We start from the raw sequence: 22,837 nt of genomic DNA, 5'->3' as shown, positions 1-22,837 counted from the left end.
TTAATATTATCTGATGGTAATTTACAAGTTGGAGAAGTAAAATATTAAAGCTAAACAATGGTTTTAATTAAGAATTTCTGAATTGATACGAGATAAAAAGTTAAAATAAGTTTTGACTCAAAAAAATTCATGAAAAAAACCTGATACTTATCATATAGTCAAACATCAAATTATAGAACAAGATTAATACATAAACTCAATTAAATATTCATATATGTGTTGAGTTTGTATAGTGCTTTATCTCATGTTGTCATTTTTAATATGTATAATGATATAATTCCTCTTTAATATTATTTTCCTCCCGGTGCACTGTCCCTTTAAGAGCCTCGTGTTGTTACCGGAAGTGTGATGGGTGTTTCCAGGCCAGGAGCCCCGCCCCTCCTCTTCCTCCTCCTCCTCCTCAGCAGCACCGCCCGCCGCGGCAGCCCGACGTGTCCGCTCCGTCCTCCCGATCTCACCGGTACCGAGCCCCGGCGGAGAACAGGAACCGAACCGGGATCCGTCGAGAGGGAGAACCGGGCGGAGGAGGAGGAGGAGGGGGGGGGGGGGGTCCCCGGTGCCGCCTCCAGCCGCAGTGAGCTGCCGTGAACCGGTGCCGTCGGACTGTCATGATCCCGGCGCGGAGATGGCGTCCAGCCCCGGATTGTGTCAGGCCGCCGCCGGGCCCGCGGAGCAGGAGGACGGAGAGCGGGACGGGTCACTGCAGCAGATGCTGAAGGCGATCACCGACGAGAGGAACCGACTGAACCACCGACAGGAGATCAGCGGGCTGGGTGAGGGTCCGGGGGAGGAGGAGGGTCGGGACCCGGTGGTGTGTCTGTCAGGGCCGGATCAACTCCCGGTCGCTGACCCTCAGGGGCCCCGGGCCCTCGGGCCCCTGAGGGTCAGCGACTGAACCTCAACGTTTCACTCTTGAACGTCTAGATATACATTTCATTTCTTCTGTGAAAATAGACACTGAATATTAAGCTTTCCTGTTTCGTTTATGCAGTAAAATAAAAGTTTTCTCATCCTCAGTCGGAGAAACACTGGGTCAGAGGGGTCAGAGGGGTCGGGGCCTCGTCGGACCCCCGAGGGCCACAAGAGGATTCTCATGAGTCGAAAACAGTTCAAAAATTATTAGAAATATTGTTTGAACAAAACAATACTTTATATTTTCTCCCTCCTCATGATGTGGTTGTGAGGCGACAGGTGATCAGATCCGTCACAACAGGAAATATTGTGACATGGCATCAATTTTTTTGAGGTCATAGAGGTCGTAAATCTCTGGCTGTTATTTTTTTGGTCGTTTGTGAAGCCCTGATCTGATTCGTTGCTGCAGCCTCAGGTGTGTGTGTGTGTTTGTGTGTTTGCGTGTGTGTTTGCGCATGTGACACTATCTCTGTCCTGCTGATGGAGAATCAATAGATCTGTTGAGTCATGACGTCATCGAGGTCGAGAGTCACAGACCGTGTGTACTGATCTGTCTGTACTGTAGAAGCAGCTGATCCGTCTGTGACTCATCGTAAACTGCTGATTGTTTTGTTCAGTCGATGATGTCGAGCAGAAAAGTTTCTTTGTCAGTTTGTTGTTTGAGTCTCTGGAGCCTCTGTCTGTTCAAACTGTCTCTTTAAATCCTCAGACTATAGATCAATGTTCACACTGAACATCAGTCACGAGTTACCGTGACAGTGTGATGTCACAGACATGATGTGAGGAGTCGTACCAGGAACTCAGATCGTCATCTGTGTTTCAGACACATGATGTATTTTTAAAAAGGGAATCCGCAGAAACGCAGCTATAAATAGATCTGGACTTTAATCAACGTGTCCTGCTTCTCTATGGAAGAACATGAAGTCTGAGATGAGAACAAGGTTCATACCTTTATAAAACAAAGTCAGAACCGCAACAAAACAGGAAGCACCACTGCTACCATGAAGTTCTACTCGTCATCGGGGAGCTTCCAGAGGGGAATTAGGTGCATTTGTGGTCACTGAGGAGGTTCCTATGTGGTTCTAGTCGTAAGTAAAAAGTTCTAAATGGTTCAAGTTGGGATTAACAATGTCCTAGATGTTCGTAGGTGGTTCTAGTGGTAACCAGCAAGGTTCTAGAGGTCCCAGTGTGGTTCTAGTGGTAACTAACAAGGTTCTAGAGGTTCCTAGGTGGTTCTAGTGGTAACTAACAAGGTTCTATAGGTTCCTAGGTGGTTCTAGTTGTAACCAACTAGGTTCTAGAGGTCCCAGTGTGGTTCTAGTGGTAACTAACAAGGTTCTAGAGGTTCCTAGGTGGTTCTAGTGGTAACTAACACGGTTCTATAGGTTCCTAGGTGGTTCTAGTGGTAACCAACTAGGTTCTAGAGGTCCCAGTGTGGTTCTAGTGGTAACTAACAAGGTTTTAGAGGTCCCAATGTGGTTCTAGTGGTAACTAACAAGGTTCTAGAGGTTCCTAGGTGGTTCTAGTGGTAACCAACTAGGTTCTAGAGGTCCCAGTGTGGTTCTAGTGGTAACTAACAAGGTTCTAGAGGTCCCAGTGTGGTTCTAGTGGTAACTAACAAGGTTCTAGAGGTTCCTAGGTGGTTCTAGTGGTAACTAACAAGGTTCTATAGGTTCCTAGGTGGTTCTAGTGGTAACCAACTAGGTTCTAGAGGTCCCAGTGTGGTTCTAGTGGTAACTAACAAGGTTCTAGAGGTCCCAGTGTGGTTCTAGTGGTAACTAACAAGGTTCTAGAGGTTCCTAGGTGGTTCTAGTGGTAACTAACAAGGTTCTATAGGTTCCTAGGTGGTTCTAGTTGTAACCAACTAGGTTCTAGAGGTCCCAGTGTGGTTCTAGTGGTAACTAACAAGGTTCTAGAGGTCCCAGTGTGGTTCTAGTGGTAACTAACAAGGTTCTAGAGGTTCCTAGGTGGTTCTAGTGGTAACTAACACGGTTCTATAGGTTCCTAGGTGGTTCTAGTGGTAACCAACTAGGTTCTAGAGGTCCCAGTGTGGTTCTAGTGGTAACTAACAAGGTTCTAGAGGTCCCAGTGTGGTTCTAGTGGTAACTAACAAGGTTCTAGAGGTCCCAGTGTGGTTCTAGTGGTAACTAACAAGGTTTTAGAGGTCCCAATGTGGTTCTAGTGGTAACTAACAAGGTTCTAGAGGTCCCAATGTGGTTGTAGTTTTCATTAACAAGGTCCCGGGGGTTCCTAGGTGGTTCTGGTGGTCATTAAGAAGGTTCTAGATGTTTCTTAGTGGTTCTTGTAGTCATTATGAATATTCTAAAGGTTCCTTATTGGTTCTGGTGGTCATTAAAGAATGATCTAGAGGTTCAAGTTTTCATGTACAAGGTTCTTAAGTGGTTCTGGTGGTCATTAACAGGATTCTGGAGGGGGTGTTGTTGGTTTCTGGTGGACCTTTCAGATGGTTAGAGTGGAAATCACCAAGGTTCTAGAGGTGATTTGGTTGGTATGGTCCTGGTGGTTTGTGTGTGTTGTCGGAGTCGTCTAGGGGGTGGAAGTTGGTGCTAGTGGTTAAAGAAAAGGTTCTTTCAGGTGATTGTGGTCACAGAGGAGGTTCTCAAGGTCCTGCAGGAAGTTCTGTGGGTCTTGTTGATGGTTCTGTTGTTTTTAACCAGCAGCAGTAACACGTTCCGTCTGTAGACGGTTCAGAGGAGAGAGAACTTTGGGTCTGATGTTCTGTGACGACACTGTGAAATAATATCAGTTGTTTTGTCTTTAACTAACGAATGTGATTCTTTGGTTCTTTCTCTTTAGGCTGTTTTAAGGACGACCGCATCGTGTTCTGGACCTGGATGTTCTCCACCTACTTCATGGAGAACCGGGCTCCACGTCAGGACGACATGTTGTTCTATGTCCGCAGGAAACTCGCCTACGTCGGCGCCGACAACGGCGACAACAGCAAAAAGGTGACGAGGCGATAACACAGATTCTGAGTTCCTTCAGTAAATAATCAGACGACAAGTTTGTTTCTGTATTCGACTTAAAGTTCAGTTCAAAGTTATATTTGTAAAGAGACGAAACTCAACAGACGTGATCGTAAAGTTCTTTACAGACGATTTATAGAAGCGATGAAAACCATGAGATCAGAGACTGAAAAATATTATTTCTTAATAAAATCATAATGTTTTGACCTGGAAATGTATTTTTTGACAATTTTATCAAGTTAAAGTATTAAAGAAGGAAATTAAGCTTAAAAAAACAAAAAAATAATTGGATAAATTTAAACTCAAATTCTGAATGATAAGAATAAAAACTGGATGATGTCATTGTGGCTCCTCCTCCTCTTCCTCTGCTCAGCTCTCATCTGTCCTACATCTGCCCCTGGTCGCCATGGTGACACTTAATGTTCTGCGTCCAGGTTGGTTTAATACCCCCCCCCCCCCCTCACCTTCACCATCATCATCTTTTATTGTTTCAGATTCAGATGAAAGGGGGGAGGGGGGGTTGACATTTTCTCAGTGTAACCATGGCAACCATCCCTGATTGATGATGGATCCTCAGAGACATTTAACCTCCGAACAGAGTCGAGGAGCTGAGACGTTCACTCTGAGGCGACTCGAGGTTTTTCATTTATTTCTCACATTTCTGAAGAAACTGAGCGACTGTGATCAGCTGATCATCTTCACCTCCGTCACTTTGACTCGTCTCTTCTTACTTTCTAAATGATCATGAGTCCGAATTCTGCAGTAAAACGATGTAACTTTCATTAAATAAGTGGTTGTTCATGGAGGCGTCTACGTTTCTGTTGACCGAGTGCGACTCGCCTGACAGGTGACCTCCAGAGTTCCGGTTCCTCCGACCGGAGGACTCATCTGTCCTTCATGTTCTCAGATCCTCTCTGTTTGTGTCCAGGTGGAGGTGGAGGTTTACAGGAGAGACTCCAAGAAGCTGCCCGGCCTCGGAGACCCCGACATCGACTGGGAGGAGAGCGTCTACCTGAACCTCGTCCTGCAGAAGGTCAACCTCAACCACCTCACTGAGCTTTACAGAACCCTGAACGCCTCACACGCTTTACTTATGTTCCCTAAATGCCTCACATGTCGGTAGACGCGACAGTTTACAGACGTAAACTCTGACGTCGTGGTTCTGGTTCTGTCTACAGCTGGACTACATTGTGACATGCGCCGTCTGCACGCGCTCAGATGCGGGAGACATTCACATCCACAAGAAGAAATGTCAGGTGAGAAGTCGTCATGACGACAGCAGCGGCTGAAACTCTCCGGGGCCTCGCGTCGCAGTGGCGTCGTCGTCCATCTTTAATTCTGTTTGAATCTTTGTTTGCTCCTCACAGGAAGTGTTTGCGTCTCCCAGTAAACACGCCATGGACAGTAAAGGGGAGGAGTCAAAGATGAGCTACCCGAACATCTTCTTCATGATCGACAACTTTGAGGAGGTAACGATAAACGAAACAAGATGGTGGCAACCGCTGCGTAGTTCGTTATCCATGTTCCCACGGACAGGAAGAAGAGAGAACTCTGACTCGTTTAGCGTCGCGGTTCGTCTGGTTTCAGGTTTGATGGTTTTGTGCGGTGCAGGTGTTCAGCGACATGACGGTGGGCGAGGGCGAGATGGTTTGTGTGGAGCTGGTGGCGAGCGACAAGAGCAACACCTTCCAGGGCGTCATCTTCCAGGGCTCCATCCGCTACGAGGCCCTGAAGAAGGTCTACGACAACCGGGTGAGGACCACGCTCAACTTAGTCATGTTAGCGCATAATGCTAATTTACGAGACACGAGTTGGCTGCGATGTTATTTATTCTACATTGACAATGTTTCCTCAGACATGAGACGTGGTCAAAAGCTCAGGAAGAAGCTAACAAGTATCTTTAGTGATGTCATTCTTTCTCAATTTTTTCTTCAGTGCTTCAGAATCATCACACCAAAAAATATAATGTTACGATACATCATGCTAACTATAATTGAAAGCATGCTAGCCTGCTAACAGTCGGCAGTATCGCATCTTATCTATTAGGATATGATAACGCATCTTTCTTCGCCTCGTAACGGCTCGTTACGACGTTTCCCCGCAGGTGAGCGTCGCGGCGAAGATGGCCCAGCGGATGTCGTTCGGCTTCTACAAGTACAACAACATGGAGTTCGTGCGGATGAAGGGTCCGCAGGGCAAAGGTCACGCCGAGATGGCCGTGAGCCGGGTCCCGACGGGCGACACGTCGCCCTGTGGCACCGAGGAGGACCAGGTGTCGCCCATCCACGAGAGGGTGAGGACGGAGAAACCACACATTCATAAAGTTATTAATTCTTGTTGATAACCAGTCGAGCACAAACTATTTATATTGATGAAGAAACAAACTTTGAATGTTGTTTTAAGGTGTAAGTTCCTCAGGGCTCTGTCCTGGGTCCTCTAGTCGTTCACATAATGACTTAATGTTGATGTAACGTTCGATTATTGTGTATAAATAAGATCGTAGCTCATAAAAGGATTATGATGCTCATTGATCGTGTGTTAGCATACAAACATTACTATGTTAGCCAATTCGTCTGTGAAGTTAGCGTTAGCATGGAGTCATTCTCCTCCTGTAGCAGGTCAGTCGATCAATAGTCAACACAGGTAGAATTTAATTTACAAAAAGTCAAATTAAATCAGTTCACAATCAATTTAGCTTGAAAACTTGATCATGAATCTCACTGTGAAACTGTTTTCTGTTTCTGGGTTATTTATTTTCACTCCTCTGGAGTCAGTTTTCTCCACCTTGATGTAAAAAAGGATCAATTTTAATAATATCTGGTGCAGGACCTTGAAAATCCTCCTCAAAGCAGAAACTTCCCTCGTGTGGTGGAGGAGATGCAACGCTTTGGTTTCGCTTCCTCGTCTCGTCTGTGGTTCTGCTGCGAGAGGCAGACAATAATAAAAGGTCGGCGACAGGCAGAAGCTCACAGACGACTCATACGAGGAGATGAAATCAGGTCACGATCAATAATAAATATGCTGCTGCTCTGGAGACGATGCATCTTTTATTAGTTTGTCGTCCAGACGTCGGACTCTGAGTTCACCAGGAAACTGATTGATTATCAGTTGATAGTTATTTTTTGTTTTGTTTTTTAAAACAGTCGATCTCTTGGTTGTGACCGTGACTTCCTGTTTGTGTCGTCCAGGTGACGTCGTTCAGCACCCCCCCGACCCCCGAGAGGAACCGCCCCTCCTTCTTCTCTCCGTCCCTCAGACGTAAAGTTCCACGGAACCGAATCGCCGAGATGAAGAAATCTCACTCTGCCAATGACAGCGAGGAATTCTTCAGGGAAGAGGAAGACGAAGGTAAAACGACGACGACTACAAACTGATCCGATGGCTTTGTGTTCATCTTAGGTTTATTTTTAGATTCATGAGTCATCGTCAGCGTGGTTCATACTGTAGCTGGACTGAAAACTTTCATGATAATATTAAATATAATTCATTACATCTTACTGACGTTACCAAATAATTTCTAACACAAGCCTCAAAAATCTGTAGTTTTAACTTTTAGGTTAAAATAATTATCTAACGTTCCACGACTTGACTTTTAATCATATTCTATTAAATATGATACTGTTTTCTTATCTTTATATTCTTCATATTTCCCCAAACTGATTCAAATGTTTAAACTGGAATTTTTAATATTTGTTTATGGTTAAAGGTGTTAACATTCCAAATGTAAAATTAAACATTTAAGAAAAATGTTGGAAAGGAATTCCTCACAATATTTAATCATAAAAACATTTAAAAATCCTTTTGTTTCAGCTGAATATTTCTTATTTTAGAGAAAAAGTAACTATGAGTATTTACATTTTCTGATACTTTGGAGGAAGACAGTTTCTACTTTGATCCACATTTATTTGATTATTAAAACATTAAAAAAATGAATCAGATTAAAATAAGGATTAGTGAGTGCATTTGCATAAAGTTTATTCAGATGTTAATGATGTAATTTGTAGCAGAGTATTTAATCTACACTGTGATAGGATTATTATTAATATGAAGTTATTAATATTATCTCCGTGTCAGATCTTCACTCCACCACCAACCTGCGCTCTCGCTCTCTGTCGGGCACCGGTCGCTCTCTGGTCGGATCATGGCTCAAGCTGAACAGAAGCGAGGATTACTTCCTGCTCTACTCGCACCTGACCTACGTCACGCTGCCGCTGCACCGCATCACCACAGGTCAGAGGTCAACAGGAAACACACACACAAAAACAAAACTTTATTCACACAGGCGGAGTGAAACACCAGAAGATAAGTCTGTTGTCAGACTGATGCTACAGTTAAATAAATGTGTGTGTGTGTGTGTGTGTGTGTGTGTGTGTGTGTGTGTGTGTGTGTGTGTGTGTGTGTGTGTGTGTGTGTGTGTGTGTGTGTGTGTGTGTGTGTGTGTGTGTGTGTGTGTGTGTGTGTGTGTGTGTGTGTGTGTGTGTGTGTGTCAGACATCTTGGAGGTGAGGCAGAAGCCCATCCTGATGACATAGCAGGTCTGGACTCTCGTCAGCATCAGGACCAATTGCCTCCTGCATCAGGACCCTGAGACACAGCAGCGCCCCCGGTGGTCAGACAGAGACCACACCCACTGAGACACAGCAGCGCCCCCGGTGGTCAGACAGAGACCACACCCACTGAGACGCAGCAGCGCCCCCCGGTGGTCAGACAGAGACCACACCCACTGAGACGCAGCAGCGCCCCCCGGTGGTCAGACAGAGACCACACCCACTGAGACGCAGCAGCGCCCCCCGGTGGTCAGACAGAGACCACACCCACTGAGACGCAGCAGCGCCCCCCGGTGGTCAGACAGAGACCACACCCACTGAGACACAGCAGTCCGCCGCTCGGAGGGACAACCACGAACAAACAAACAAACAAACCAGCCATTCAGGAAGTGCCTCCTCCTCCTCTTCTTCTTCTTCTCTGTTCCTGCTGTGTTGACAGGATCACGCGACCTCATTGGCTGAACTCTTGACCAGGAAGTGAAGAATGTTCGATCCTCCTGTAAATATCCTGCTCCTTTTTCTCACGGAGACGCCTCGACTGACGGTTCTGCTTCCGACCACTCGCTCGTCGTTTTTTTATCAAACACATTGTCACCGAGGCGACGTGACGGGAGCCGGACGCCGTCTGATGAGGTCACGTCCATCTGGTCACGTCTGTTAAAAGGGAACCAATCACTGCTCGGTTACTTTCACTGAAATTAAAACTGTTCACAACTTAGAATCACGTTGATTCACTTGTTCAGAAACAAATTCAGATTATTTTGTCTGAGGTGTAAACTGGTTTATTATTATTATTATTTGGACTCCAGATGAACGTGACCTGGACAGACAAACATCTGCTTTTTAAAGGACGAGTCCTGTCGTCGACTTCTCACCGAGTTTTAAATAGAAACTCAGTTTGACATTTTCTTCTGCAGCTTCAGTTTTAAAAACCGACTGGATTCGACGGATGAGGAGGATTTTAAAGGGAAACTGAGACGTTTGGATCCCGAAGCCTTAAAATCTGAAACTTCACCGTGTCTCGTTCACGTTTCACCAGTTTGTCACGAACATTTTCTGTGAAGTTTCCAAACTGTCGTTGATCTTCGATAAATTTTCTTTGTTACACAAAAACTAATCTCATTAATTTTAAGTGTTTGATGGAAACTGATGAACGGCATTGATCCTTCAGTTCATCAGACGAAGATATTATGACGTCACCTGAGTTTATTAAACCAATTGGCCTTTTTTTAAAGTTGTATTTTGAGAAAAACATGTTTATAAAGTCGTAATTTGAAACATGACTATTCTCACAATTCTGACGGCATATAATTCTAATGTTGTCAAATCAAAGTATTGAAAAAAATGTAAAAATATAATTGGCAAATATCCTCAATATTTCTTTTTTAATTATTTTAATCAAAATCGTGACTTGATATTTCATAATCTTTAAATGTTGACAAATCAATTGATAAACTTAATTTTCCAATTACACGCAAACACAAATTGTTCATAATCAGGACAAATCACTAATGAAACTAAAATTGCTATTAAATTAATTTACTAAAACATTACTAATGAAATAATACCGTTATTTGACTTTTTCTCTAAAATATTGAAATTTCTTCCCCAGATTTGATGTTTTAATTTAATCAATATTTCGTAAATATCAAAGAGGTTCCCAGAATTGAACTGGAAGCTAAAGTCAAATATCCTTTATGTAAAAGAACAAATTATTGATTAAAATGTAAACGAGGCAAAAATTATGGATTATTGAATCATTCGACTGAAAGTTGAGATTTAATTTTAAAAGAATCAGGAGAATCATTGATCTGATTGGAAACAGTTGATCGATCAGAAGTGATCGGTGATTGATTTGCACTCGGAGACAAAGCCGCCTATGATCAAAGTGTTTTTCTGTGAAATATTCAGTGTTATTGATCATCGTATTCATATTTCCTCCAGCTGAATGTATATCCACGCCGATCCACACGAGACGTTCACTGAACCGTTCACGGCAGTTTGCACTGTAAAAAATGCTTTTAGGAACTTTTTGGGAAAAAAATTTTTGTTGAAACCTTTTTTTGTTTTCCTGCGTCACTTGAACGCATCATCGTGGCTTTTGTAGGCGGACACGGTCGATGTTGTCACGTCGTCTCTTCTGTTTCACTGTTTTATTTATTGAAATACATTATCAGAAAAAAAATTGACGCCTGCTGACTTTTTTACTGGTTCCCATGACGACAACTTTCTGTGGACATTCATAGTCGCCTGAGGAAGAATCTGAGCAAGTGACGTAAACTTTGGTGTTTTATTCTCTGGCGCCACCTTCAGGACAAATTTTCAGCTTCTCTACTGGTTAAAATATCAAAGATGAGAAAAATAATAATCAGGATGTTTTTGTTACGTTCAACGAGGAAGTGAAGTTTGTTTAGTTCAGCATATTTATCCAACATGTTATTCTTTTCCTCATCAACTACAACTGAATATTATTTTATATTATAATAATATAGGTATAAAATGTAAAGCAGGAGTTTCAGGAGCCGACGAACAAAAACCAGGAGGTGAATCTATGTTTCTCTGAAGCTGAAAGTTTAAAAAAGAAAAACCAAGAATCAAACAGAATCAGTCGAGTTTGTTTGTTTGTTTCCTTTTTATTCCTCTTGACAAATGTTCAGAGACGATGACGAAGGCGACGCCTCGTCTCCGAGGCCGAACCGAAAGGTCACACAGAGGTCACACGAAGGACACTTGGAAAAAACAACAGAGTCCATGTTCACAGAAACAGAGCGAGAGTCAAAGTAACCGGACGCTTTCACGTTCAGGGGAAACGTTCTTCACCAGGTTCACTTGACGACGACGCAATAAATAGTTTCCAGAGCAAAAAAACAAAACATCAGACACTCTAAATAAAAAAAATCAACTGTTATGTGAAGATTTAATTTGTAAAACCAAATCGACTGGACCTTTTAATTTGGAGCTTTTCCCCCAAAAGAACCTCGGTGGGAACGATCGTAGATGTCACACGATTAATAATCATCATAATTATTATTAATCTCACGTATCCGAGTCGGCGTCTTGTTCCCGTCGTCGCAGCGGAGGACGAGGACGAGGGGAGGAATGTGACAACGACGGCGTCGACCTGCTTCTGATGACATTTGATTCGAAACAGAAATATTTCACAGTATGATGACGAGCGATGTACTGAAACAACTGATTGATGAGTGATACGTGTGTGTGTGTGTGTGTGTGTGTGTGTGTGTGAGTGATGAGGACAACCAGGTGGAACCTGCTAAAAGCTCAGGGGGGGGCGTGGTCTCAGCCTTTCTTCTCCTCCAGCGTCTTGTGCAGCTCGTCGGCGTCCTCTGCCGTCTTGACCCGGACAAGCAGCGGCACGGGGCTGCCGGGGTTCTTGTCGTCGACCGGCGGGTTGGGGACGCAGATCACCATCACGTTGTTCTTCCCGACCCGAGAACACGGCATGGACGCCTGCACCATGACGTTCAGCAGGATGTTCCCTGGAGAGAGAGGACAGGAAGTAGATTGTTGCGTTTAGACTTTGTGTCACGTGACAAAGATCTACTTGAATATTTCATCATATCATACAAAGTGTTGAACACATGGATCAATTTAAATATCGTATGAAAAGTTTTATTTTCGATTCTTTTATCTGTGTTTTACAGTCTAGTCCTGTAACCATGACGACGCTGTTTCCATGACGCTGCGGTGACTTGAGGATAAAAACCCAGAAACTGTTTCCTGGTTCAGACGTAAGATTGTTTCAGTTCCTCTGATTCACCAGCAGGTGGAGCCGTTTGCTCACGTTCTGATATTCATCCTTATGACCTGGTTTTACTGCATATTTAAGTTAAAATGTAATTTCTAATTATTCAATTACTAAACATCTAAAGGTTTAGGATTAAAACATTTAATGACTATAGCTGATATAATCTTTATTATTTTTTAATAATAATATATCTATAGAAACATCGTCCTACACCTCTCGAACAATAACAACATAATATTTTTAATTTACCGAGGTTGGTGTCGGCCCTGATGATCATCTGAGTCTTTCCCTCTGTCGTCTCCTTAAGGTGTAGAGTTCCGACTCCTTTCTCCTTGAACTCTGAGTCCTTCTTATAAAACAGTTTACACCTGAAGGAAGACAGATTTAATATAAACATCTGCATCAAGAATCAATGATCCAACAGGAGAGATTAAACTCCAGCGTCAGGAACATCTCAACATACTTCTTAGAGTAGAACGCGTCGTCCTCCTTCACCTCCTTGATGTCGGGTTTGGGGGGCTCGTCCGTCTCTTCGTCCGCGTTCTCGTCTACGAAAGAAAAACAAATTCATTTCATAAAGACTCAACATAATCAAACCTTTTTTTTTTTACCTTTCTGACATTTAATCAACAAAATGATTAATCGAGAAAACAAACAACGGATTAATCAATAATTAAAATCTTTTGATTAGCTTCAAATGTAAAATATTACACTTGTAGATTCTACCATCATCTGCAAATACATTTTTAAATGATGTGACCACACTGGGCTCGATCGTTCGATGACAATTAATTAACCAGCAGCTTCTTGTGGTTAAACTATAAATATCACTCACTCACACTTATTTATCATAAGGGTTTAATAACAACATCTTAGGATTCCTCGATATTTGTTTCAATTTTTGTTTTAATTTATTTTTATTATCGACCCACAACAATCGATCTAGCTCCAGTGTGTATGACAGATTTCTGCTAATATCTGAGAATAACTTTTATTCATTTTATGAATATGTAATAATCTAATGGTTGAATATTTCAGTGGATGAGAACTGAATGTTCTCTGTGACTCTGAGGAGCAAATGACTGAATGATATTATATATAATAATGTTGTGTACCTGCGGGTCGAGCGTCCTCAGCCTTCGTCCCGCTGAACGACGGAGCAGCAGATGATCCGAACATGGAGTTCTGACCGGAGGAAGTGGAGAAGGAGAAGCTGGGGCTCATGGTCTTGGACCCTAAGGACCCGAGGACCGAGCTGTCGACCTTCTGGCCGAAGTTAAACGTAATGCCGGCGGGGATCGGAGCGGCGCCGGAGCCTTTGTCAGGGGTTGAGTCGTCTGTGGGTTTTTTGGCAAAGGAGAACAGACCGGCGGCCGGAGCCGGCGAGGAGGAGGAGGAGGAGGAGGCAGGAGGAAGAGGAGGAGGAGGGGAGGCTGTGGACGGCAGCGTCTTCTTCTCCTCAGAGCCTCCGTCGGGCTGAGTGGCGGCGGCGGCTCCGTACTGCCGCTCGATGCTGGACAGGTGTCGCTCATAGTCCCTGAAGATGGGGTTGAGGTCGCACAGCGGGTTGTCGTTCACGTGTTTGGTGATCCAGTCTCGTACGGAGCAGTTGAGGGCGGTGAGCTGTCGACTGTACTCCTTGTTACTGCTGCTGCTGCCTGAGCTCTGAGCCGGGCTCGGGGACGAGCCATTGGTCTGCTTGGCCGTGATGTCAGCGGAGGCGGGGCTGTTGAATGTGAGACCTGAGGTGATGGAGAGAGAGAGAGAGACGTTACAGACGTCCTCTGCAGCAACCCTTCCCCCCTCCCCCTCCCCCTCCCCCCTCCCGCCCTGCGGCGACAAGACGTGATGTGAAAAGAGCAAAACACTCAGAGCTTCAGCTCCATTACCCTCAATAACAGACCCACACACACACACACACAAGAGCTGCAACAGTTAATCTATTAGTAAACAACTACTAAATTAATCGCCAACTATTTAGATAATCCATTAATTGGTTCCAGTAGTTTTTATTTTAAAAAACCTTCAAAATTCTCTGATTTCAGCTCCTTCTGTGTGATTATTTTCTGGCCTCTTTGCTCCTCTGACAGTAAACGGAATATCTTTGGTGTGTGGACAAAACAAAACATCATGTTTGGATTTGGGGTACAAGATCGACATTTTTCAACATTTAACGGCATTTTATCAACCAAACAACTAATCGATGGATTGATAATGAAAACAATCGTTAGTTGCAGCCCTAGAACATATGTGACCTTCTAGAGGTCAGAGGAGAAAATTATAATCAGGTCACAATCCAGTTTCGACTGTATCCAACAAATGTTTTTGTTGTTGCTGTTAACTTTCTTTCATAACCATAAGATGTTTTGCCTCCCTGTCTGTCAGTCATCCTCCCTCCCTGTCTGTCTGTCTGTCTGTCTGTCTGTCCTATGCTGTGATGTGAGACTTTATTCGTCGTGATCTGCTGAATCTGAATCTTGTCACAATCGACCTCAGCCTCGTCCAAACAAACTTCTGCTTGTGAAGAAACATCGACACAAACACTGTCAAACATTGATCCTGTTGATTAAATATGATCTGACAGTTTCTACCTGGTGAGAAACCTCCGAAGGACGGCGTGACGCTGTTTCCGTTGGTCAGACTGCTGAGACCTTTGAATCCTCCTCCATTACCGAACCCAGAGAACCCGGTCGGAGCGGAGACGCCGCCGCCGCTCGACGCCACCGCCGCCGCCGAGGTAAGAGAAAACCCTTTAAAACCTTTGAACGCTCCGGGAACTTCGCCCTGAGACGGAGGAGACGCAGAAGATCACACAGAGAAAATACATACAAAATATTTCATCTGAAAGAATCTGTCAGGATTATTAATGTACGTTACCTCCGCTCCAACGTTCCTGCGTTTGGCCTTTTTGATCGATCGGTTCTTCATCACATCGTCACTGGCGATTGAAAACATTCCCGCCTGAAGAACAACGACACGTCGTCACATTTACACTCAAAACCTTCATTTACATGACGACAACATTAAACAACATACAAATAACATATAGACACGTAGAAAACAGAGATCCGACACATGTTCTATTTCAAAATTCCAGACTTTTTCCAGACTCAATTCCTTTCTTCTCTGTATTTTTTCCAGACCATATTTGAAATCAGAGAACAAATCACTGGATGTTTATTTAGCAAATATTATTATATAAATTAATTCATCGTCTACCGCTTTATCCATTTACGGGTTATATAAATGAATGTAATAAGTTATTTTATATAAAAAAATTAAATGAATATTATTATTTAAAAAAATCATTTTAAAATCCATCTCTTAACATATTTACATTCTGACTGCGTGATATCATGTTGCACTTCATACACACAAAGTCACGGTTTCTCCAAAAAGTTGATTGTGATGTGCAGATCGATATTGAAATATTAATACTTCCAATTCTGACATTATATCTTCTAGGTGTGTTGCTATGGCGACGTTTATCACCTACTGTGGGAAAGTGATTGATTAGACCAGAGAGATGGAGACGGATCGTTAGTTTTCTAAAATCTTTGGATTCACGTCTGTTCAGGCTTCAGTCTGGAAACAATATAACAATATTCTTTCCATATACTCTCTTTTCTTTTTTCCAGACTAAAATCAAATTCCATACTTAACTTCCTCTGTCCATTTACACAAGACGGGTTATTTACAGGTGGATGTTTGTGGGACTCACCTCCTCCCCCTCCTCCTCCTGGTCCCAGTTCCGGTCCGTCAGCTCTTTGTCGGCGATCCTCTTCGCCATCACACCTGCTCTGTGACACCGGTACAGAAGAAGAAGTTCCTGACCTCCGCCTGTCTGCTCAGGGACCCTCCTCCCCCCTCTGCCCCTGAAACACAGAAAGGTTTTTGATTTGAGGAAGTAAGACTGATGACGTCACTAGTCTGTTATGATCACCTCGGAGGTCACGTGGGGTCAGAAAATCAGAAGGCTGATTTATTATGATCCGATTATTTAACTTTTCGAAATAGTTGTGGCTACAATGTGCACTTCCTCGTTGGCTGTGAGTTCTGCTGTGTCGGTGTTCTGGTGCCTGATGGAGGACACCTGTGTGAAGGTGAGGGCCGCATCTATATAAATGGCGTCGTGTCGCCGGGTTCTCTCTTCACTCTCCGACACCAGACTTCTTGTTTCCTCGTGTCTCGTCTTTTACTGTTTGATATGAATCGTGAGGATGTTCTGCCTCTGACCTGGAGCTGGGTGGAGTAACGATCACCTCCACACCTCCACCAGCTCTTGACACATCTGATCTGACATTTAAAACCTCTGACTTAGCTCAGTTAGCTTCATGCTAACCACCATCAGCTCAAACAACCAGCGGGACTCTGCTAACTTCACCAGGTCACGTGGTCACATCGGTAGCTCTCCCTGTCCGGAGTCGTCAACGCGTGTGATCGTGTTCACCGGGTGAGTATCGGCCATGTTCGGGCTGTTAGCCGGTGAGCTAGCGGCTAATGCTATCCGGGGCCCCGCACGCCCGGTTTAAACGCCGCCGCCTGGATGCTAGCATTAGCTCCCCCGTTAGCCGCCACGTACCTTTTCTTCCGGGTCGTAGACGCGGGGTAACGGTGTGGCAGCTCCGGGCGACGCGGGGCCGCTTCAGCGGCGAGACTCAAACTGCTTCACGGGGTAAAAGAAACACTCAATGAATAAAAGATCATGAAACCGCCGTGTTTTGAACGAGCCTCTCTCACGCCGCCATTTTACGTCGCGGTACATCCGCATGGGGTTCGCGCGTTCCGCCTTTTTGCGCTTGCGCAGAAGACGGAGGCGCAGTGTCGCTGTACACATGGGAGTTGTAGTCCGGAACAGGAGAGACTTTAAAAATGGAACGTGTGAAGTCGTTACATATATTCATTTGTATACTTTAGTATATTTAGATTCTAAATACATTATTATTTTAACATTATTTATTTTTGTGTTACAACATGTACTTTTTATTCAATTCTATACTTCGTACATTTAGATATATATCTGACTTTGACTTGCGCTGTTGTCTGACCTACGTCATTAGTTATTGTGATTAATGTGACGTCTCTGTTGCATCGTCGTTTTTAAGATCTTGCTATGAAACATGAAAAGATAAAGAATTGTAGAAAAAAACTAAATCATAAATTGTGTTTCTGTGTTTCACATCAGCAGAGGAACATAATGAGTTTAAAACAGGATCCGGTGTCACGGTAACAACATTTAGCAGCGTCCCATGAGGTCGTCGTCGCTCCGTCAAGGTCAGAATGACTTTGAGTGTTTGAGTCTGAAGTGGCAGTTATCAGTCGACACCTGCATGTGGTAAGCAAGCTCTGATTTAACCTGCACACTCAACAGCTTCTCTCCTTCAGCTGAACGGTGACTCTGGGACGCGGCAGCCCGTCGTTCAGCAGCGCCGTGTGTCTAATGGCTGCTCGCCGAGGCTCCGGGGATACATGGGGCTACGAAATGGAGCAGAGTTGGGCAGCAGATGGCTGGTCTCCAAGCTCCCAGGATCCCGCTCGGCTTCGCCAAACAGGAACAGGTGCTGGGGAAAAGTAGGAAGTGAGCTGTGGGCCCGAGCGGCAGCAGGAGACCCCTGACCAGCTGGCGAGGAGAAAGATGGAACGACTTGGCAGCGGAAAAGAGGGAAAACCTGTATAATGTGGAAGAGAGAGGCCGACATGAGAGGCAGCAACCCACTGCATGATGGGAGATTAATTCAAATCTCCTCAAATCATATTTGACACGTCTCGTGTCTCTGAAGGTCCCAGGAAGACGTCACCCGTCCAACAGAATTAAAGACGAGCGTCACAGGGAGAAGAGCATTTTGTTCATATTAGAATCAATTTAATCATATTTTATCACTTTTATTTTCATCATGTATCATCTAATATTTTCTTTTAATCTTCAATTTTCCATTTTATTTCAGTTTTTTTAATTTCACGATTTTTGTTCCCAGCCCTGAAATGTTCAACCACATTAAAACTAAAGTTATTATTATTTTCCCAATATCAAATCAAAACTAACAGTAAAAGTTAAAAAAAGAGTGGTTTGACATTTAGAGAAATGCTCTTATGGTCTTCTTTTGTTCAGATGAATACCTTTGCATAGCGTTATGCTAAGCTAAGCCTAGCTTAGCGTAAAGACAGGAATTGGAGGGGAAACAGTTAGCTTCGCTCTGACCAAAGTTTAAAAAGACAAAACTCAGCGAAACAAATAAATGATCTTACTGTTAAATGTGTAGATATAAAGAGTAAAGACCCTAAAACATTCTCCTCTATGTAAAAACAGATTTTCTGAAACTCTTTGAGGTGAACCTCTCATTAGTCAGTATTTTCCTGTGGTTGTAGATGAACGATGAATTCCTTCCTGACACGAGTCAGTGTTTGTTCCAGAAGCGTCTGTGAGGAGAGCTCCTCTCCCTCCTGCTGCGTACAGACAAGACTCAGTGTGTTGAAGAGATGGAGCGGGGCCCCGGCCTCAGTGTGGTGGGGGCCCTCCTCTCAGCGGGGGGCTCCTCTGAAGTCTGGAGCAGCTGCTGGGGCTCAGGTCGCGTCGCGTCCGGGCCCTCGGAGCTGGAGCCGATCCTCGGAGCCGAGGGCAGAATCAAAGCCGGCGGCGCCGCTGAGAGAACCGAGGAACTATTGATCAGCGGCCGCGAAGCGATGTTCAACATCAGAGGCCGTCGCAGACGAGGCGACACGAGAGAGCGAGAGGAGGGAGTTCACAATGGAGCTGCTCAGCAGGGGGCCTCATATTCACTCACTCATCTATTCATTTCAGTTTTAATACATTAAAATGTTTAATGTCATGTTAAATTTTATTCACGAACATCACCTTCCTGCTCACTATAAATACAATGAAATAGAAATATTATAATTTCCTCATGTATATCACATGCTGGTGAAATAACACTGAGGTACGACATCACTGACGCTTTTCTTATTTCCTCATAATTAGTAATAATCTCGTCTTGTGGTCGTCGGCCTTTCAGATTTCTGGCTGAAATTCATTATCATATTTGATTTAATCATTATTGGTAACTGGCGGTGGTTTCCTCTCACGTGTCTCTTCTCTAATTGGCCGCTCAGCAGACAGATCTACGTGTCAATTAGGCCTCGGCACATGAAGCTTTAATGAGGTTCAATTAAATGACGGGTCGTGTGGACAGCAGTTAGTCGGTGACAAGTTAAAAGGAAGCAGAACTGATGTTTCCTAATGATCCAAAATGCCGTCTCCATTTCAAAAAAGGTGAAAGGTTTAAAGTTCTGTCTGGTTTTTCTTTCCAGTGTCTGTATCTCTGTCTCTGGGCAACGTGAACGTCTTCTGAGTCTCTCGAGCGTCGGGCCTGTGGTTTGTGGCTGAAGAGTCTGTGAGTTGAGATTTGACACAGAATGAATGTTGAGATCGTGCGTTAATCGTTGTTTTGCAGCTCGTCTCATCACGCACTTCATTTTTTCCTTTGTGCTTCTCTGCAGCTCCTGAAAGTAAAGAGGCCGAGTCTTCAGTCGTCTCCCCCTGCGACGCAGGCCGACACACAAACACAGTGAGTCATTATTATGTCAGCGTATTATCTCCGCATGACAATTTCCAGCTGAACAATGCGAGTTTCTCCGCGTTCACTCTGCCGCTCGACCGAGGCCCGACGACGGCCCGACGACGGCCCGACGACGGCTCCCTGCTCGTCGCTGGAGCGGAGAGAGAAGCCGTGAGAGAACTGGGTCACAGACGAGTGAGCAGCAGTCGACTGTCGTGGAAGAATCATCATGACACCAGGAGCAGCATGACTCTGATTGGAGTGTTTCACCTCTGTGCCTCGTCCTGTTGTCAGTGTCTCTCTGTGGTTGTCTGTCGTCTCCTGTCTGTTCTTGAGGTTGTTTCGTGTCTTTGTGGTTGTTATATTTTGCCGTTCGTGTGAAGATGCACCTTGTTTTCTCAATCGTTGGTCTGGTTGATGAAATCCATAATGCAGGAGAAATGACAGAAAGACAGAAGTATAGAAGAATAGAAACAGAACCAAGCACAGCAGACGGAACAAACGTGTGAAACTGGAGGACGTTACAGGATAAAAACGCTTGAAGAGAGAACGAATGTAAAATATTAGTGTTCCTGTGAAAAGGGACAATCGCAGTGGAATGGTCTTGATAAGCCAGAGGGTTGCAGATTAGAAGCTCTTTCATTATTTGTAGTGTAATTACGAGTGGAGAGAAGAGCACACAGCCCCACAGGTAGATTCATACGAGGGAGAAAAGGCAGAGTGGTAATTTACAAACGAACCCTCCTCATTTCAGCAGCTGCAGGTGGAAACACCTGCTGCACCGACTGAGCTCTGCAGCGGGAACATGAGGAGCGAGCAGCCGCGCTGACATCAGCACCGACGCTCCATCACTGCGCTGCCGCTCTGACATTTTTATTTGTTTCCTCCAAATGTGCGATTGGCAAAGTGCGTCGCTGCAGCCTGAACCCGGAGCAGCGGCCAAGAGCGAATCCTTCACTGCTGATGAGACGATACTCTGACATTTGTGAGGGCCGAGTCTCGCAGAGGTCGACGTAAATGTCAGCCAAGCACTGAAACACCGTCTGCTGTCGGAGCGACTGCTGCAGCCACAGACACGCGATGAAACCACAGACCGGTGGTTCATCCTGAAGGGAACATGAATATTTCAACCACACATCATTGGAATCCATCAGACGTTTCAGTGTGAACCGAAGAAGAGGAGCGACTGACGAACCAACGGGTTCACCTGCACCTGACAAAGACGAACAACCTCCTGATCAAGGCCTGTACATTATGAACTAATGAGGAACAGAACTACGGTCTCATGATTAACGATGGTTATATCTAATATGTATCAACAGTCAAGAAAAGATATGAAAAGACTTTTTAAAACCCCTTTGTTCTCTGAGGTCGTGCAGATGATCTGAACTGACGTCACCCTCAACTGGCAAAAGGGAAGTCGACAGACCTGTTCAACCAATAATTAGCCTTTTTTCTTCTTCTTTTCAAACAGTCAGGAGACATGAACTCAGACAGATTTGATGTCAGCTGGACGTTGGTTTTTATGTCTTCGTGGACCTTGGGCCAGGCCTGCTCCGGCCATCTGTCCACGATGGCAGCCGCCGCCGCCGCTGAAGACAGGCCGGACGCTGACTGGACGCTGCCACTCGGCACTCACAGGAACGTTTCACAAGCTGCTCCCCTCAAACACAAACACACAACTTTCATTTGTTCTGCCCCAAAGTTCACAGAAAGTCTCAGTGCCCCTGAACGGGGGGAATGAAATACCAACATGCAACAGCCTGATGATATTTAATAAGGTCCAGTCTACCATCAGTGAACATGAAAGACAGAGTTCATTATTTCAGCTGCTGGTAAAATTAATCAAATAAATGTCATCTTTTGAAACATTTATTTAACATCTACTTGGATTTTTAACTTTGGTCCATGTCCCATATGCAACCGACAGGGGACATTATGGTGGCACACCGTGTTCAACACGACGTAGAAACATGGAGACTCACACGGAAGTCGGGTCCACCTCATGGAACTATATCTAACTCATATATGAACAGAGTTATGGACAATATATTACAGTTTCTGTGAATAAGTTCTTTGAAAAATGACCCACTGCAGCTTTAAACTTTGTTAGACATGTTTTCTGATTTCACAGAGAATAATTCATGGAAACTCTCAGACACATCTACTGACTGAAGTGTGATGATGAGATGATTTGGTTGGTGACTGCTTGAGTTGGGTCTCGTGGAGGTTTGAGGTGCAGTCGTAGATTCTGTATTCGTTTATTTCAGACATATAATATAATATATCAGATGAATGTATAAGAACAGTAGTTGTGGTGAACATCTCTGGACGTGGAGCCTCCTCCCAGAGAACCAGAGGACTTGAGCCTTGAAAAGAGCAGCGGCAGCTGATGGAGCAGCGGCCCTGTCCGGTGGGGGAGGGGTGTCGGCGGAGGGACTACTTTCTTCTGTCCGCCGCCGACTCACTCACAACTTCACTGAGACACGTCGTGTGTTCATATCAAGTCATGACGTGAACATGGAGGTTCAGCAGATTCGACACAACTGTGACGTCGCCTCTGTCCATGGTGCTACTTCCTGCTTCACCCTCTACAATCATCCCGCCTTTTTATTCTTCTACATCAACACACACACGCGCAGCCGCCATTTTGTTTCCACACGGAGAGAATCTGTGCTTTAACTCTGAGCTGAAGTTGTTTCTCTGTCGTTTCCATCACTAACGTCCATCTCACTTCTTCATCAACTCTCCGAGCACATAGTGCTGCCGCGCGAAGCCCCGCCCCCTCTCTGGCGCTCATTGGTTCCCACGCACGTCGCTCCGCGAGCGCAACTCCTGGTTGGCTCCTCCTTCCTCGCCTCTCGCGGCGTCAGCCAATAAGCGGCTCGGCTTGTGTCCGAAGGGCGGGGAGGAGGGGAGAGGAAGAGGAGGAGGAGGGAGAGGGGGGTCAGAGTCTGACCGACATGAAGGAAAAGAAGGAGAAGAAGGAAAGTGTCCGCCACGTTCGACCTCTTTGTGTTTCAGGAGGAAAACAGAGTGACACACGGAGCAGACATGTTGGTTTTCATGTTTC

General features: G+C 44.7%; 2 protein-coding genes and 1 long non-coding RNA gene across 8 annotated transcripts; 2 read left to right on the top strand and 1 right to left on the bottom strand.

Moving 5' to 3' along the window:
* The first annotated feature begins 389 nt into the window (after positions 1 to 389).
* kiaa0930 (uncharacterized protein KIAA0930 homolog) lies at positions 390 to 10,634 on the top strand. The gene is made up of 10 exons (XM_035610788.2): positions 390 to 773; positions 3,730 to 3,881; positions 4,828 to 4,932; positions 5,078 to 5,155; positions 5,267 to 5,368; positions 5,511 to 5,651; positions 6,004 to 6,192; positions 7,088 to 7,247; positions 7,974 to 8,129; positions 8,390 to 10,634. Exons 1-10 carry the CDS (start codon positions 626 to 628, stop codon positions 8,428 to 8,430), a joined length of 1,272 nt encoding a protein of 423 aa, XP_035466681.1. The 5' UTR covers positions 390 to 625; the 3' UTR covers positions 8,431 to 10,634.
* A 424-nt stretch (positions 10,635 to 11,058) lies between these two features.
* nup50 (nucleoporin 50) lies at positions 11,059 to 17,000 on the bottom strand. Of its 2 annotated transcripts, none has more exons than XM_035610754.2 (8): positions 16,794 to 17,000; positions 15,933 to 16,086; positions 15,089 to 15,172; positions 14,803 to 14,995; positions 13,327 to 13,953; positions 12,675 to 12,759; positions 12,461 to 12,579; positions 11,059 to 11,942 (listed from the first exon to the last, which is right to left on the bottom strand). In XM_035610754.2, the coding sequence occupies exons 2-8, from the start codon at positions 15,999 to 16,001 to the stop codon at positions 11,743 to 11,745; spliced, it is 1,377 nt and encodes a 458-aa protein (XP_035466647.2). In that variant the 5' UTR covers positions 16,002 to 16,086; positions 16,794 to 17,000; the 3' UTR covers positions 11,059 to 11,742. The 2 variants fall into 2 exon arrangements, with proteins under 2 accessions (XP_035466647.2, XP_035466656.2); XM_035610763.2 differs by having other exon boundaries at positions 15,933 to 16,080.
* LOC118286379 lies at positions 16,139 to 21,637 on the top strand. Of its 5 annotated transcripts, none has more exons than XR_007031948.1 (5): positions 16,139 to 16,314; positions 17,400 to 17,485; positions 17,597 to 19,599; positions 19,706 to 19,773; positions 20,519 to 21,637. It is a non-coding gene; the product is annotated as an uncharacterized LOC118286379 (long non-coding RNA). The 5 variants fall into 5 exon arrangements; XR_007031949.1 differs by having other exon boundaries at positions 17,583 to 19,599; XR_004785379.2 differs by having other exon boundaries at positions 17,397 to 17,485; positions 20,522 to 21,637.
* Positions 21,638 to 22,837: the final 1,200 nt, after the last annotated feature.

This window comes from Scophthalmus maximus, chromosome 12, assembly GCF_022379125.1.
Source record: "Scophthalmus maximus strain ysfricsl-2021 chromosome 12, ASM2237912v1, whole genome shotgun sequence".
NCBI classification, from domain to species: Eukaryota; Metazoa; Chordata; class Actinopteri; order Pleuronectiformes; family Scophthalmidae; genus Scophthalmus; species Scophthalmus maximus.
Note: the sequence above shows the minus strand (reverse complement) of the source record. Positions and strands in the feature narration are given on the sequence as shown.

Coding starts and splice junctions, on each gene's coding strand:
- kiaa0930 (XM_035610788.2), top strand. CDS start 626: ATGGCGTCCAGCCCCGGATTGTGTCAGGCCGCCGCCGGGCCCGCGGAG. Junction 3,882..4,827: donor ACGGCGACAACAGCAAAAAG/GTGACGAGGCGA, acceptor GTTTGTGTCCAG/GTGGAGGTGGAGGTTTACAG. Junction 5,156..5,266: donor TCCACAAGAAGAAATGTCAG/GTGAGAAGTCGT, acceptor TGCTCCTCACAG/GAAGTGTTTGCGTCTCCCAG.
- nup50 (XM_035610754.2), bottom strand. CDS start 16,001: ATGGCGAAGAGGATCGCCGACAAAGAGCTGACGGACCGGAACTGGGAC. Junction 14,996..15,088: donor GCAGGAACGTTGGAGCGGAG/GTAACGTACATT, acceptor CCTCCGTCTCAG/GGCGAAGTTCCCGGAGCGTT. Junction 11,943..12,460: donor CAGGGCCGACACCAACCTCG/GTAAATTAAAAA, acceptor CTCTCTCTCCAG/GGAACATCCTGCTGAACGTC.